At 34.0% G+C, this 17,476-nt stretch overlaps 1 protein-coding gene across 4 annotated transcripts; it reads right to left on the reverse strand.

The window, feature by feature from the left end:
• Positions 1 to 145: 145 nt before the first annotated feature.
• LOC131948823 (zinc finger protein OZF) lies at positions 146 to 14,966 on the reverse strand. Of its 4 annotated transcripts, none has more exons than XM_059310516.1 (4): positions 14,554 to 14,966; positions 5,497 to 5,558; positions 2,125 to 2,445; positions 146 to 1,739 (listed from the first exon to the last, which is right to left on the reverse strand). In XM_059310516.1, exon 4 carries the CDS (start codon positions 1,721 to 1,723, stop codon positions 164 to 166), a length of 1,560 nt encoding a protein of 519 aa, XP_059166499.1. In that variant the 5' UTR covers positions 1,724 to 1,739; positions 2,125 to 2,445; positions 5,497 to 5,558; positions 14,554 to 14,966; the 3' UTR covers positions 146 to 163. The 4 variants fall into 4 exon arrangements, with proteins under 4 accessions (XP_059166499.1, XP_059166501.1, XP_059166500.1 ...); XM_059310518.1 differs by having other exon boundaries at positions 2,121 to 2,445; XM_059310517.1 differs by lacking the exon at positions 14,554 to 14,966 and adding an exon at positions 6,750 to 6,823.
• Between the last annotated feature and the right edge of the window lie 2,510 nt (positions 14,967 to 17,476).

Here is a 17,476-nt window from a genome sequence, read left to right on the forward strand (position 1 = left end):
ACACACATCACATTCATATGGTTTCTCATGTAAATGAGTTTTTTTATGATGAGATAAATGACTTTTATGATTGAAACGCTTTTGACAAACATCACATTCATATGGCTTGAGATTAGAATGTATATTTTTATGGTCAGATAAAGAATTCTTCGTAGTGAACTTTTTATGACACATCACATTCATGTGGTTTAATTCCAGCATGAATATTTTTGTGTATAATCAAACTATTCTTCTGAGCAAAGTTTGTATGACACACATCACATTCATATGGCTTATGTCCAGAGTGAATAATTTTGTGTGTACATAAACTAGATTTATGAGCAAACTTTTTCTGACAAACATCACATTCATATGGCTTGAGATTAAAATGTGTATTTTTATGGTCAGATAAATGACTCTTCAAGGTGAACTTTTTATGACACACATCACATTCATGTGGCCTTATTTGTGTATGAATATATTTATGTTGAGATAAAAGATTTTTACTATTAAAACTTTTATGACACACATTACATTCATGTGGTTTAATTCCAGCATGAATATTTTTGTGTATAATCAAACTATTCTTCTGAGCAAAGTTTGTATGACATACATCACATTCATATGGCTTATGTCCAGAGTGAATAATTTTGTGTGTATATAAACTAGATTTATAAGCAAACTTTTTATGGCACACAACACATTCATGTGGTTTAATTCCAGCATGAATATTTTTGTGCATAATCAAACTATTCTTCTGAGCAAAGTTTGTATGACACACATCACATTCATATGGCTTATGTCCAGAGTGAATAATTTTGTGTGTACATAAACTAGATTTATGAGCAAACTTTTTATGACACACATCACATTCATATCTCTTGAGATTAGAATGTGTATTTTTATGTTCAGATAAATTACTCTTCATAGTGAACTTTTTATGACACACATCACATTCATGTGGTCTGATTTGTGCATGAATATTTTTATGTTGAGATAAAAGATATTTACTATTAAAACTTTCATTGCATCTGTCTTCAGGATGTAATTTATGCAGAGAAAACTTCTTGTTTATTTTCTTAAGCTGTTTTACATGACTGTTCATAGCACCTTGTTGATGAGTTTTCATATGTTGTGTAATATGATGAAAATGAGTAAATCTTTGACAACACATATCACACTTATATGTCTTCAGTCCCTTGTCACTGAGCTCATACATTGTTGGAAAATTATCAATAACTTCTTTATGCAATTCCTTGAGTTCTTTTAAATCATGATGAAGATCTGATTTTAAAATTGTAAAATTTTCAATAAAAGCATCAGAATCTGGTAAATATTCAAGATGTCTTTTAACATCTAAGCTATTTTCGTTTTCACCCTTAAATGATGAAAATGTTAATATATCCTTTTTCATAACATCAAAACTTAAAAATTCTGTTGAAACATTTGGTTTCATATCTTTAGAATAATAAAATGTTTTATCTGATTGTTGATCTGAAGTTGAAAATGGAACTGTTTCATTTGACTTGTCTTCAAAAGGTGAAGATTGTGATGATATATTTTGATTGATAAGATTTGAAGTTGAAATCAATGGTAAATTTGGTTTCACATCTTCTAAAGTTGAAATTGCCAATGTTACATCTGATTTAAAATCCATAAATTGCATTGCTTGGTCATTTGATTCCTGTTTAACCACAAGTGCACTTTGCAAAGACATGGCTGATTTTCCCAGTCTGTTCTGCATAAATTTAAATAGATGGCTAAAAAAGAGAAAATAAAAATAGATATGAACAGAAAAATAAAATGTTTAAAATCTTTTATCCCTAAATATCAACATTTTTAAAAAAAAAATAAATAACCCTCTAGCAATTTAATACTTCAACGAGAGCAATATTTTTAAAAGTTTTCAACTTTTTAGTAATTCTCTTCGTAAGATGAGTAGAGATTAATTACTTTTGGCCTAAGACAAAATTTTATTTTATTTAAACTTAGTAATTTTCCTTCAACAAATGTTGATACTCTGTATAGTATACTTTAAAGTGTGACCACTAAAGTAAATACCAAGTAGTGCAAACTTTGCTTATGAGTCCACACTAATTGTTAAGGTTATAAAAATAATAATTTAGAATAACAAACAATACTTGCTAGATGAATCAACCTCATCTGTTTTTTCTGGTATAGCTCTCAGTCAGCCCATAAGATTTACAAAATGAAGTGTCTATTCCAAGTCAATTGTGAATAACCGTATTAAGGCGATTCACAGTCATGACTGTTTTTAATACATTTAATGTTTAAAAAACACAGAATGAGCATGAAAGTGAGTGGACGATTGGACATATAAGTGGCTGTCGTGCTGGAAGGTGTGGGTTCTAAACCAACAGATGCCTACTTTCCTTTAACTCTTTTTGTAGGAAGCCTAATTGTCAAAATTTTATTTTTTCCTTGTTATTCATGGAAGGGTTACTTCTGTAAAAAAAATTTTCATATGTGACAAGATTAAAACAATTAACTAATGTTTTTATTACTATAAGTAAAAGTGTCTTTAATCTTACCCAAATAAAATAATAAAAATTTGACAATTAATTTTAATTACTGTTGTAAAGAGAGATAAACAGCTTAATAAACACATGCTTTCTTGAGGGGATGTGGCACATTGCAATTGGAACTTTGTATTTCTGTATTTTATGACTATATTTGTACACAATCAGCATGCTATGCTTTTTAAATTGATAAAGGGTAAGTATACAAAGTTACAAAACCTGCAATCAAACTAATGCTTCTTACATAGTCTGGTTAGAAAAGGGAGCGGTATTTTAAAGTTATTTGATTTGAAAGACAAGAAGAAAACAGAGCTAGTTTCGTTAAGGCGCTTGCGAGACAAACAAAACAATTAGGTCAAAAAGTAGATCTGACAATTCTTAAAGAACAGACTTAAATAGAAACGGATAGTTCCAATTTTTAAAATTAACGATGGTCTTGTAATCATTAGTTTTATCCATATACCATTTAGTGAAAGCGAAACTGGTCGCCATTTAAGTAAGCGCATGAGCCGTAAGATGACACGATGACAAACCCAGAAGCGGTTGAACCAAACGGCATACATATTACTACATAGGCTAAATCCTCCTCAAAATGTGAAATAATTATTAAAATTTAAGGAGTCACCAGTTTTTCACAGTCTTCCTACACCAAAGTGAACTTAAAATTCCATGAGAATTCCAGGAGTTTTTCAGGAGAAAACCTAAATTTCAGGACATAATTTATTGTATTAAAAAGCAACAACAACTCAACCCCTCGCTGAATGGAAGGAAGTTTGACATTGCTCAAATAGGAAGTGGTCTTTATAAAATGCTATGGAGAATAGCATTTGTAATTTTTTTAAAGTAAATATCTAAACTGTTTAGTTGAGTTAACGTAGCTTCAATTTTGCACCCCACCCCTCCCATTTATCAGTTGTTATTAATAAAATTGCCATTTCCCCTCCCCCATTTGGAAAATTTGGTGGCACTTTTTACCAGTGACTATTCTCTAAGTTTTTATCTTTGTGAAACACAACTGAGGTAGAGAAAAGATCAGTGTGTAGAGTCTTGTAGCCGTTTATTTTCTGAACTTTTACTGTGTATAATTCAATAGGCCTACTTCAGCATAAAATGTGCTTGATGAAAAAACATAACAATAAACTAATTTAAAATGTTAATCAATTATGTTTGCACTGTTGTTTTCAATTCAATGATTACTGAAATAGTGAGTTAGTTCACTTGGTAAAATAATAATAAATTAATTTAGACCTTTAATAGAAGTATATTGTGAAATATTTGTGTCAAATATTATAGATAGCTGAATAATAAACCAAAATCAATGCTAAATATATCAATATAGGCCAGAAATTAACTTTAAACAGCAGTGTTTGCGAGCAAGATTTGCTATATATATAAACAGCAGCCATTTGTAAAATAGAGTGGCTTCCCCTGAATCTTCCGCTATAAGTTTAACAAAATCAAACTTAAACAAGATGGCTGCTAGGCCTATAGTAAATGAACATGGTTGCATCAGATGAAAACATCGCTAGTCTTCATTTAATACTTAAAAGTTTTAATACAATTGTTTAAAAACAGGTACATAAATGAAACAAGGAAACATTTTTGTATTTTTCAAAACATAAATCCTCCTAAAAATGTAAATAATTATAAAAATTTAAGGACTTATAAATAGGCCGTTCGATTCAACGCTTTTGAGTTTGTCATCTCATGGCTCATGCGCTTACCAAAAATGGCGACCAGTTTTGCTTTCACTATTTGGTAGAGGGATAAAACTAATGATTTCAAAGCCATAGTTAATTTTAGAAATCGGAACTATCTGTTTCTATTTAAGTCTGTTAAGTCTTTGTCTTGCAAGCGGCGCCATAGTGAAAGTAGCTCTATATAATTCTTATCTTTCAAATCAAATAACTCTAAAATACCCCGTGTATAATAAACCAGACTATGTGTATATGAAACTTGAAAGTATCAATTTTACACACATTACAATTAACTGGTAATAATTTATGGTCGGTATGAGATGTGGTCTGTCCAAGTAATAATGCCATTTTATTAAAATCTTTTTTTTGGTGAACACAAGGCACGAGAAAAAGTGTGCTGCTCAAGAATCCAATCATTTGGCTTGATTTATGACTGGTTTTTTATGTCACACCTAAAAATAGAATGTTTACCCTTTCTTCATTGATGATCGTTTTTATTATTTTTTAAACTGAAACTAATAATTCAGGTTTTGTAGCTTGGTATACATACCCTTTATCAATTTTAAAAGCATCGCATGCTGATTGTGAACAAATATAGTCATAAAACACAGAAATATAAAGTTACAATGCAATGTGTAACACCCGGGTCACACACCCTAAAGAAGACATGTGTTTATTAAGCTGTTTATCTCACTTTACAACAGTAATTAAAATTATTTGTCAAATGTTTATTAGCCTACTTGGGTAAAATTTAGCACATGTTTACTAAAAATTAAAAAAAAAAATACTAAAGTAAATTCTGTTTTAATGAAGGTCACAGGTCAAATATTTTTTTCCTTCTGTCAAGCTCAGTGAGGGTGCAACAGGCTGACCTGACTCTGGAATTTTTTTCAGTAATAATGTCTATGTGCAGAAAGTTAAAATATGCTAAATAAATTCAATAAATTCAACTTGGCTTAGTTTACATTAGTTTACAAGTGTGCTAGCTATTATAAATTATTGATAGGCCTATATTTTTTAATTAAAAAATCATTAGGCCTATGAAATTTTCATCAAAATGCCTAGACTACTTAAAAAAGGAATCACCTGTTTTTTCACATTACTAGACTAGTAAGACTAGAGTCGCGGGCAATTTTACGTACCTAAAACGATAGATTACCATTTTACGTACCTGTCCTAAAACGATAGAATATCCCATATTTAATCAATTAGGCACTAAATTTGAAGTTTTTAGTTCGTTTCAAACTAAATTACTTAATTTAATATTAATTGTCACTCACTGTCATGCACGGAACACCTCTCGATAACCAACACAATGGAGGCGAGCGAGTTGACGAGATTCCTTCCATAATGTTGTTGACATGGAATAAAAACGTGCTTTATTAGATTTAGGCCGTAAAAAAAAATAAAAAATAAAAACTTAAGCCTAAAATTAATTTAGAAATGTTATATTCTTAGAATAAATGCTATAAAAGTTGCAAATCAAGAGAACTTGAAAATAATTTGTTGAGTTTAAGGCTACATTTCTATTTATTTTCATCAAGCCTAAGTTATAACCGGATGTTTCACTTTCGTAAGACAAATATTGACAGTAACTTGGTGATCGATAACTATTTGTTTACAAAACTTTGCAGATCAAGTTTTTAAATAACAATGCAAATTTAAAACCCCATGACCTAGTTTTCTATTTTTAGCTTACAATGTGTACAATAAAATCTATGGCGGCCTATCCAATAGCAGGATGCCATTGTTTATGTCGCCATTACACGTGAAAACCAAATTGTTTTTGCTTTTTTTTAAATTTTTATTTAGTTACCGAAAATATTATAAACATCAAATACATCCAATCTTTAGTAAAGTCCGAAAAAAACCAGACAGGCAGGATTTTATAACCATATTAATTGTAACTACGCTGTGCATGATTTTTAAATGAATTTATATTTTATACACCTCTCAAATACCTTTGAGACTTTTCTCGCTGGTGTCCATTAATTAATGCACCACAGTTCCTCACTAGAGATGAGCCAAATAGCGGTAACATGGTTTTTAAAAATGAAAATAAATTGGCTGAGATATGAGAGACGTATAAAAAAAGTGCCGACAATATTTGATTTCTTTTTACATAGACTGATAGACGTAATAATGCTTTACTTACAAGATCATTTGTGTACCTACATTGTTGATATTTTTCAATTTTTATTTATTATAATCATAATGAAACCGACTTTTGAATTTAGCTCACGTTCTGCAAACCAAATTTTTAACTGCTTTTCTGGCATATATAGCCCTGCTACCTATAGTTTGTTTTTATAACGCGAAAACCCCGACATTTTGTACGAAGTCATGCATCCGGTCTGTACGCCATATTGCTGTTAACAACCGGCCAGGCCTACGTGTTGGCGAGTAATACTACATAGACCTAGTAATACAGTAACAGTCCACTATCTGTATAAAAAATCTAGATTTGAGTCTAGATCTAGAATTTTCTAGAATGTAGGTTTTAAAAGTGTCCCTTACTAAAAGTTAGGCCTACCTACTTGTACTTGAGAACAAGATGCTCACTAACTTGAAAACGTCCTTGGTTGCTAACAAGAACATGGCTACCACACCTTGGCCTACGATTGGGCAATTTTTGCTGCTTTGTTCGAGAGACCACATTAACTTTAAAAATAATTATCACGCGTAAAAAAGTTTTTTTTTCGCGTATTTTAAGCTATCTGAAGATGACAAAGCTATTTTTGCCAGAAAAAAAAAAATAAATTTGCTTCCGACAATGTAGGTCAAACGTAAACATGGGTCGGTAAAGTTTAAGTTGGTTAAAAACTTAAAATATCGGCCTCTAAAGTTCCAAAACTGCTCGATAAGGTAGGGTATTATTATATTGATCTGTTTCAGAATTAAAATAGTAAATTTTTAATTTACTGTACTCATTTTGAGAAAACGGAATCGCAACTTAAACAATATTTTTTGTGAGTGACGTCATCGCTATTGATACGGAAGATGTACAGTAGTATCCTCTGTTGCTGCTTATATAATTGTGTTTTCTTTTCACTTGGCATTTTTATTCGGCCTAATTTGCTAGCGTAATTAGGTTAATTAAGCCTATTTATAAATATTTCACCTGGCTTTTGGATTATACCATGACTCTAAAAGCCCTTAAATCACAACGATCTTTTATTTTTTTTTAAATTTTGTGTTGATCCCTGGAACTAGATCTAGTAGTGAGCGTTGGTCTTTGTGTGCTTATTTAGGCCTAATTATTTATCGTTAACAAATTATTTATATCTTAAATAATTTATCTTAATTCTTATTGGTTCCATAAATTTTAATTAGGTTAATTATAATATTATTTTTACTGGTCTTCGTTGATACTTTTATTAGGCTTAATAATGTTTATATTATTAAGGTTTTAGAGGCCTGATAAATTAAATGATTTTAGCGTTCAGTCTATGTTTACATTACTAATTAGTACTTAGTAAACCAAGTACGCATGGACTAGGACATGTGTGCTGTGCCCGCGTTGTGGCCGGCGATGTTTCTCTCGCTGACAAACCAGCGCGAGCGAGTCGTGTGTCACACTTGGTAAACGGAAAAAAGTCACAGGAAAACAAAAACCCAGAAAAAAGTCACAGTTTTTGCTAGGAAAAAGAGTCATAGAAAAAAAGTCACAGTGGAAAAATTTTATCGGAAAGAAAGTCACAGAAATAAAGTCACAGAAAAAGTCACAAAAATCTTTTTAGAAATATTTTTATTAATTTGTTAAGAATTGTAAAATTGTGTATGTTTATTGTTGTGGGTTGTATTTTTTTATAGCATAAATTATTTATACACGTTAAAAGCAATATGATTTATAACAATTGTAAGTAAAAACACTCTAAGATAATTAACACAACTATCTCAATTTTTGTTACGTTTTTAGTAAAATACGTGGTAGAAAAGTTAATTATAAAAGAAATGTAGGCACATTTTGCTGTAGGCTATTCTCTGGTCGGCCTTTCCTCCGAACATATTGTCCGTTGTTGACGTTATGCGTCAATGACAGCCTTTGAACCTTGTCGGCTTTCTGTTTTGATCCTAAGTTTTGTTATGCAATGAGCGTGATAAATGTGGGCAGTAAAGGTGGTTGAACTAAACATAACTATTGTTGCCATGAGTTGAGGGCAGCAAGTCAGATGAACTTACCATTTCGCGGTAATTTAATATTGGTATTTAAAAAAAACATGATGAAAAACGTGGACTTTGGAGCATTCTATTAAATGCTACTAATCTTAAGTTTAAAATAATTACAATCTACACACTTCATAATAAATATTTTTAGATGAATTATAAAAAATTCTATGCGTTTACAGCCTACACACATTACATTACATTTAATTAATCCTAAGTTAATTTGCACTCTCTAAATACTTAATACATAAAAGTATTAACAAATATCATGTACATACATTTGTGACTGTTTTTCCTGTGACTTTTTTCCTGTGACTTTTTTCCTACAATCGTCACACATAGCCTGTGTCGATGTTGGGTGTTGTGAAAATGCGAGACGCGAAAAGCGAAATGGCGAGGCGGGAAAATGCGAGAAGATAATGCGAGACATACCTGCGGAATCAAGGGTAAATAGCGAGACACCTTTTGCGAAAAAAAGTTTTTTTCATCTTATTCATTTAAATAATTTTTTTTTGTTTTAAAATAAACAAGCATGTAGCCATACCCTTTAACACGAGTGTTGTATGTTGTTATTTTTTATCTAGATTTCATTATATATAGATAGATAGATAGATACTAAGAAGATAGATAGATCTATATCTAGATCTATCTATTAAAAATCCTAACTGTGGTGGCGTAGATGCAGGTGTAGGATAGACAATGTACGTGACGGAGACGATCGACGAAGCACGGGTTAGAATTAGATTGTAATTACGGGCGACATCATTGTGGATGGTAGGTGTAGCAGACACGTATCTAGTTAGCCTGGGTGACCGTAATGGGGGTAGTTTATTAGCAGGGTCTGACATTTTAATCAGGTACGACAGACCTGTGGCGACATGCAAATTAGGTTAGACCGGATGGGGAAGACAAAGAAGTGAGGACGATGAGGGTTAGGAGACAGTTGAATCTAGGCAGTCGGGGTTGAGAATTTGTAGTGAGAGGACATGTACAAGTGTAGAGTTAGAGAACAGTGTAGTGACAATAGTGTAGGAAACCTTGAACAGTAGGTGTAGAAAAGAAGTATATATATTGTGTCAAGTCTAGTATATTCAAGCATCAGATGTGTAATAATTAAATGTTGTGAATCAAATTGACTTTCGAGTTATCTTATTTAAAGCACGGAATTGAGAGTATTCTCGTCCTCGTCACAATATATGTTCGTTTATAAGAAGGAAAGTAATAAAATAATAAGAAGAGAAGTCAATTCCCCCCACCACACTAACCTCGTTGCTGTGCTACTGTCATCGCCCGCTCTCGTAAGCGAAAGGAAAATCCCGTCTCAGTCGACATGAATTTTAAAAATCTAGCCCGTTCATGTTTATACAAACGTGAGATGTGTCATTGTCAACTGATATAATCTTGTCAGCAGGAGAGATATTCGGCAACATGTATTCATGGATTTTTGTACTTGCAAAAAGTGTAAAAGTATAAATAATTCTAAAAAGTGTATTTTTTATTATGTAATTTTAATTACAAACACAATTTATAAACAAAATTTACAAACAAAATTTTCTGAAACAGTCCTAGCACTAGTCAAACACACCTCGTGACACCATCTTTCACACATACTACATCTAACCCAGTTCATTATACTCCCATGTATACATTTTTCTTTGGCTACTTCTTCCAATCCACATTCACAACATGTCACATTCTCATCACAGTTGACCTCCCCGTTCATCCCACACATAACACTGGCGGCGGCTATAATACAAAATTTCTATGCAACAATACAAAATATGTTTGCGGCGGCAGCGGATTGGGGCACGGTGATCTTCAATGACGGTAAATCAGGCGGCCTCGGCGTTCCACACAAAAGAAAGAAGTTGATCTATCGTCGACGGTATTTCGGGCGGTTTCGAACAAGGTGGTACTCAAAGTCGACACAAAAGATGGGGAGAGTTCACAAATCATCAGTATGTCTAGCGACGGAAAAATCGGAAGTTTTAACAATGTAAACGAAACGTCTTTGAAGTCTGCACCAAACACCACTGTAAATCGGGGCGGTAAATTTTTCGCAGAAATCTTCGCATTTTAACACCATCCTGCGTAAGTATCGGGTTGTGGTAACATGCGAGACAAAAAGTCGCGTGACCGACCGTTTTCGCGCCCATCTCGCATTTTCCCGCCTCGCCATTTCGCGTCTTGCAATATACCAACACCCGTCGATATTTGGTCCAAATATATCTCGCTCTCGGGTGATCAATTTTAATGCGCCGACATTTGAAAAATCAAATAGACACACATCTTAATTAAATACATTTAATTTGAACTTTATATTAATCTAGGCCTACAATACAAATTATAACCTGGGCTAACAAGATATAGAACATGCTCACGCCGGTTATCTAAAGGACTCACGCGGGCTGGCGATGTTTGTAATTTGCCTATTGTTTCAAATTTATTTTTTTTATCCCAAATTAGCAAGTTCCATAGTTAAATAAACCGGGAGCGATCTCTAGCTGTAACGGTATTCAAGTTATCGCGTGGTGCGCAATTCTTTTTTCAACCAGATTCTATTCTATTTTTAAAAGTTTAAGTAATTAAAAATCCTGTCTATATTCAGGGGCGGAACTACAGTGCCGCCAGACCCCGCAATGCGGGGGGGGGGGGGGGCCCAGACCGATTAGGGGCCCAATAATCCTGGCTAAATTATTTTTAAAAAAATTAAAAAAAAATTAGGTGGAGGTCGAGTTATCTTTCTTCTACAGTTACAAACAAACACGATAGTCGGCAAACGTCTTTGAGAAAAATGCACAGACTATAGCTCGAGAGACCGCCAGACATATAATAGACAACTTCAAAGACGTAGCCTACAGTTCTTTTTTGTGGCGTCGATTAGGAGAACAAAAAAGCATTGTTATTTTGTTTACATTATTAAAATACAAATCTATGATTGTGTATTTAAACTACTGGCCTGAATTCTACAAAAAATATAATTATTTATTTCGATCTCATACATTTATAATTGAAAATTGAGTCATTTAACTGCCGGCACGCTTTGAAATCGGACTGGTGAAATGTTGCGGCGACTATCCTGGTCTTCTAGGCGACCGGAAAAAGTCGGCACTATTGATGTAGATGTTTATCGGCGCTTTCTTCTCCCCTTCCAATGAACCTTCCCAACTCTCTCCCCTCCCCCCTCTCACCCCTACCCCTCACCTCTACCCCTCACCACACCCTTACTCTTACAGTAAGATGTAATGCATAGATTAACGAACTACTGAACTGTAAACTGACCACTTCTGCACATTTTGTTAAAGACACTAGTCAGTAGTTGTTCATTTACCTGATGAACAGGGGCGGAACTACAGTCCGGCCAGACCCCGCAATGCGCGGGGGGGGGGGGGGGGGGCAGGCCGTTTAGGGGCCCACGGCTTACCAAAATTAAATTTTTTTTAAAATTTTGAATTTAATTTTCGTGCATTTTTGCCTTAATATTTGGTTTGTAAAAGAAAAACACTGTAGCTGCGGTACGATTATCTTTATTTTACAGTCACTATACCACGCTCTTCCGCAAAAGCTAAAATCCATTACACAAACTACAGTGTAAAATATAGGCAACTCTTCAAATTTGAATGACTTCTTTGACTCGTTGCCCCCCCCCCCCTTTGATAGCTAAATAGAGGACACGTAACTGTTTGACCGATCCTCCAAAGTGTACTGTGGCGGATGGGGCAGGGGATGGGGACCAAAAAGGGGGTTCAAAAATGTCGACAATTTTTTTACATATTTAAAACAGTTATTTATAGTTGTATTTTTAAACCATCATCAAGGCCGAATTCTATTTCCCTACAATCAAACACACGCTGTCGCCGGCAAAATTCTTTTTAAAAAACAACAAAGTCCATAGCACGAAAAGCCGCTACATATGAAGTGGGCTTTCTTCTTTGCGGCATTGGTAAGGGACCCGAAATCCATTGTACATTTTTCAATGTTAATATGTGTTTGTGATAGTGGTTGAATTTGTATCCTGTACTATCTTGTATCCTACAAATAATAAAAAAAATAATATAATACTAGAAACTTCAGTTTTATATACGTTTACTTGTTTTTGCTTTTACAAGAAATATCATAGTAAACTTTTAAGGCCTATACTTGGAATTATCTCCCCTGAGTAAGTTTTCCAATGGGCGATGCTGACGTACATAGATCAAGGCGTTTTGTTGTCTCTTTCAAGTTTTTCTCCCGAGCCGACCCCCATCCCATCCCTCTTTCTCAACCTCACAAGTATCGAGGAGATAAATGTATCGTTTATGAACTACTTCCTAACCGTACGATTCACCACTTCAGCACATTTTGTCAGACACTAGACAGCACTAGATCTAGTCAACAGATATTAATTTACTTTCATAGTATTAGGCACATCTAATTCACAAAACAGGGCAGGTAAGATTATTTTTTATATAATTTAGAAATTAATTAGAACGTTTAGAATTAATTGAACATTATTAATAGTCAATTACTATTTATAAATGACGTCATTGAGGTGGGGGTGTGTGAGGGTCTGGCTTTATGTTAGTCCCCCCCCCTCCCTCCCCTAAATCAGAAGGTTATCCAACGCGTGACCTGGCCAAATACATTTGTACATGTGAAAAACATTTTTCTGTCTATTATGCATTACTGCATCATTCACCCAATCGCCATGAAAACTTGGGAAGCTGTTGAGTACAGCCCCGCAAAGGTTTCTGTCATAAGGCCTAACATTTGTACATATTGGAGTGGGGACTCCTAACGGAAATGTGTGATTTAGCGCCCCGTGATCCTGCATAAGCGGATGTGGTTACTACTTGAATACAACCGGCGGCAGTGTCATCCAGAGCGCATCACATATGAGCAAGTTGGCCCCCACATACAGTCGTTTAAAAGTTCCCACAACACTAGGAATAAGTCTCGCTACAACACTCGATGACTAAATCTAATTAGGTGTCGCACCAATGTTTCTTCCAGGATAGACTGTTTTCGGGGGAGGGGAGGGGGGGGGAGCTCTGCCGAAAGAAACAATGTGTTGCACCCATAACCCGTGCATTAATGTAACCGGTAGCTCCAAGAGCCCCGTGACTCCCCCTGACACCTGGGCCGTCGCCGAGGGACTTACAGCATGCCTTGGCGTGTAAGTTGGTAGTGTGGACAAACCCGCGCCCTAAGATCCAAGAAATGAACTGCCGACATTGTTAACATTTAATTCAACTTCTGGAAAACAGGGCACACTGTTGATAACGTTTTGATGAAAGCCTCAAAAATCGGCGTCAGTTTGGTGTGTTGGACTAGATTTAGAGAGTCCGTGCTTCTCACTTGGAAAACTGACAGGGGCCAGCTCGTGTGTTGGAAAACCTCTGATTTATTCGTGTACCAGATGGAAATTAAAAAAAAAAAATTAGAGCGACCCTTGTTTTCCATATATATCTATATCTATATCTATATCTATATCTATATCTATATCTATATCTATCTATCTATCTATATATATATATATATATATATATATATATATATATATATATATATATATATATATATATATGTATGTAAGCCCTGCTAGGGGGGGATACCTTAAAATCTATCTACCCTTCCCTAGGCTTATCTAACTACTGTCCGGTCAGTGCAAGTCCGGCTAAACCCAGACTGGTCAATAACCTAACCTTAGTCTAAATTAAAAACAAAAAACTTTTAACAATAATATAAAATTTATTTAACAAAATAATAAATATGGAACCAAAAGTTATTATAAAAAAAACCAGAATCTAGATCTAGACAAAACACTCAAGACATAGATCTACAAAACAAACAGAACTCAACGAAACAAAACACCCAATTTCGGACCACCGTCCTAGAAAGAGGAAAAATAAGACAAATCAATTTAAAATGTAAAAAAAGTTATACACAAGGCAGTAAGCTGACACAATTGTCAGCCTAAACAAGAGGCTCTCATAAATGAAAGTAAAATCTACAATAATCCATGACTAAACCCAGGCCATCGTGCTACCACGTGGTCTGGATAAAACAAACATTGAAACTTCTCAAAGTCAAGACTAAATAGATCTAGTACGTAGTCACTTTGTATACAAAATAAGCAAACAAAAATATGGAAAACATAATAAAACACTATAAAAATAACCCTACGTTACCATACACCATATAAAGGTGTCACAGAAACTCTTTAACACACAGGCCTCGACATTCCAGCAGAACGTCCCTCCCTGTCGACACCCCACATTCACGAACAAAGAACCCAATACTACGAACAAAGAAACCAAAGCTACGCACAAGAAAATAGTCCCTAATACAACAATAACTTACATTCAGGACATAAAGCAAAGTGGAGCAACAATTCAAAACAAAGTTTGCATAAATAATAACATTAAAATATAAACAAGACACAATAACCAGGCTACAAACCATTGTAAAATCGAAATCATATCAGCGCCATAATAGCGGACTACTTAACTAAAAACCACAACAATCCTCAAAGGAACATAAAAAGCGACATTCGCCTTCTTAGTTACAAATAATTATAATAACAGATAAACACACTCCAGCCGCTCACATATATATATATATATATATATATATATATATATATATATATATATATATATATATATATATATATATATATAGATATAGATATAGATATAGATATAGATATATATGGAAAACAAGGGTCGCTCTAATTTTATATATATATATATATATATATATATATATATATATATATATATATATATAGGGGCCCAAAAAAAATTCTGCGGGGGGGGGGGGCCTTTTTTTTCTAGTTCCGCCACTGTCTATATTCCGAGTTATCCTAATCTATAAAACCCCACGTTCGCACATCTCTCTCTCTCTCTCTCTTTGTCTGTCCGCAAAATATTTTCGCCGGACATCACGTCAGAATCGGCAGCGATATATCGAGAACTTTTTACGGACTTTTGTTGAAAATAATATGTTAGATGTTTTAAATGTATAACCACAATTTTATTTAAAGAAGAAAAATAAAAAATAAAGGCGTATTCGAATGTAGAGAAACAGTATTATTTATGCAACCGGAAAAGCATTTATGGATGTGAAAAAGAACGCATAAAACTGTGACGTCACTAATGTTTATACATTAACTAATGACGTCATCTGCCGTGTTTAGAATAAAAAGAAATGAATTATTTCATTCAAATTTGATTTAGATCTAGATCTACGTACACTATGAAATGTACACAATACAATTTTTCCGGCCTAAACTAATACAATTTATTTTATTTATTTGGATTCTAGATCTAGAGATTCTAGATCTAGACTAGATCTAAATCTACAAATCTACGCAATAACTAGATCTAGATTCTAGATCGAGACGTAGACGCTAAGATCTAGATTTAGACTCTAACTTCTCTAGAATCTATTCCAAAAATAAATTTCTATATTAGGACTAAACTATTTCAAGACATAATTATTTTATACAAAGTCTTTGTTTGGAACTGGCTAATTTGGGATAAAAAAAATTAATTTGAAACAATAGGCATATTCGCGTAAGTTAAGATTTTAAAATACGTCTTTTATTCTCCCTGTTTTCTAAGGTGCCTATATAGCGGAGATGATAGTGTACTTAAACTCACGCAGGTGGTGTGGGTTCGAGACGCACCAAGTCAACTTAGTTAATCTATTTTTTTTTATTTTGCTGGGGCTAAACTTAAAAAAAAATTCTATTAGGATTCTAGATCTAGATCTAGATGATCTAGATCTACGGAACAACTAGACTTACACAGATGTAGACCCTACCTAGATCTAGAATCTATTCAAACAATACATTTCTATACTAAAGTATTTCAGGCCTTAATTACTTTATTGAAATCTTTGTTTATCTTTGCAATTTGCTAATCTCTATAATATATAAAGCAAAGTTGTCGGGTGTCCGATAGGGCGCTTCCCGGCGCCGCAGGCGCTTCAAATTTGGCAGGATCTTGCCTTGGGGCGACAGAACACGAGGGCCGGTTGGCCGAAAAGTCTACGATGAGGGGGTCAAAACTGACCTCGACTGACCGGCGCCTTATATGAGCTATAAATCGAAAAAAAAATGTCCACGTAGGAACCTCTTCATAACTCCTGAGGTCGTAGACCGACCCTCGGGCGAATTAATTAAGCATTCAAATTCTCAATGTTTTCGAAAGCCTAAGCGAAGCTGGGCAGCATGCCTAGTATAAGAATATTCGAGAAAGTTTAGGGGAGATCACTCCCGGTTTATTAAAAATAACAACCATGGACAGTGTTTTCATAACAATATAGGTATAACATTTGTCAATTTCTTTCTACTAATTTTTACTTTCTCGTATATACGAAGTATAGAGAAAGTCTTGTAATCGTGCACAAAAAAAAAAAAATCCAAATCTCGAAGTTTTACACCTCACTGATACGGAAAAACATAATTTTGCAATCTTGTACGTATGTCTGTGTGTGTGTGTGTGTCTGTCTGTCTGTGTGTAAACACGATAACTTGAGTACAGCTAGGTTGATGAAATTTCATATATAAGTATTTTATCAAAATCGTAGAACCGTATCAACTTTTGAGCTATTTCCGATAACCGGATGTGGTACTTTTTCTACTTTAAATTTTTCACAAGCCTATAAATTGAGTACTATATCAGATACATAAATGAAATTTCACATGTAAGTAAAAAAAACTAATTCTCTCCCTTCTGTCAAATTTTGTGTAATTTCCGTTGACCGGAAGTACTAATTTACGCTATTTCCGATTTCTCAAAAAACGCATGTAAATTTATAAAGTACTAATAATATTGCGCACTATTATGCACATCTTTATTTGGCGTTCACAAAGGCTATGGAAGCAAATCCAAAAAGAAAAGCAGTCAATGGCCTCAATGGCGCATAACCAGTTGACACGTAATCCTTAATTGTGATAGAAGCATGGTCGAGTCGAAAAAAGTCTCGAGTTCAAACCCTCTGGCAGATAAGGCTCGATCCCTCCCAACACTAAAAATTAAGAACGAAGAAGAAGAAGTATTAGTATAGACTTCAATTATAGCCTAAAGTTCCGCAGGGTTTAAC

This window comes from Physella acuta, unplaced genomic scaffold (genome assembly GCF_028476545.2).
Source record: "Physella acuta isolate Inbredline_101_S28 unplaced genomic scaffold, ASM2847654v3 ptg000661l, whole genome shotgun sequence".
NCBI classification, from domain to species: domain Eukaryota; kingdom Metazoa; phylum Mollusca; class Gastropoda; family Physidae; genus Physella; species Physella acuta.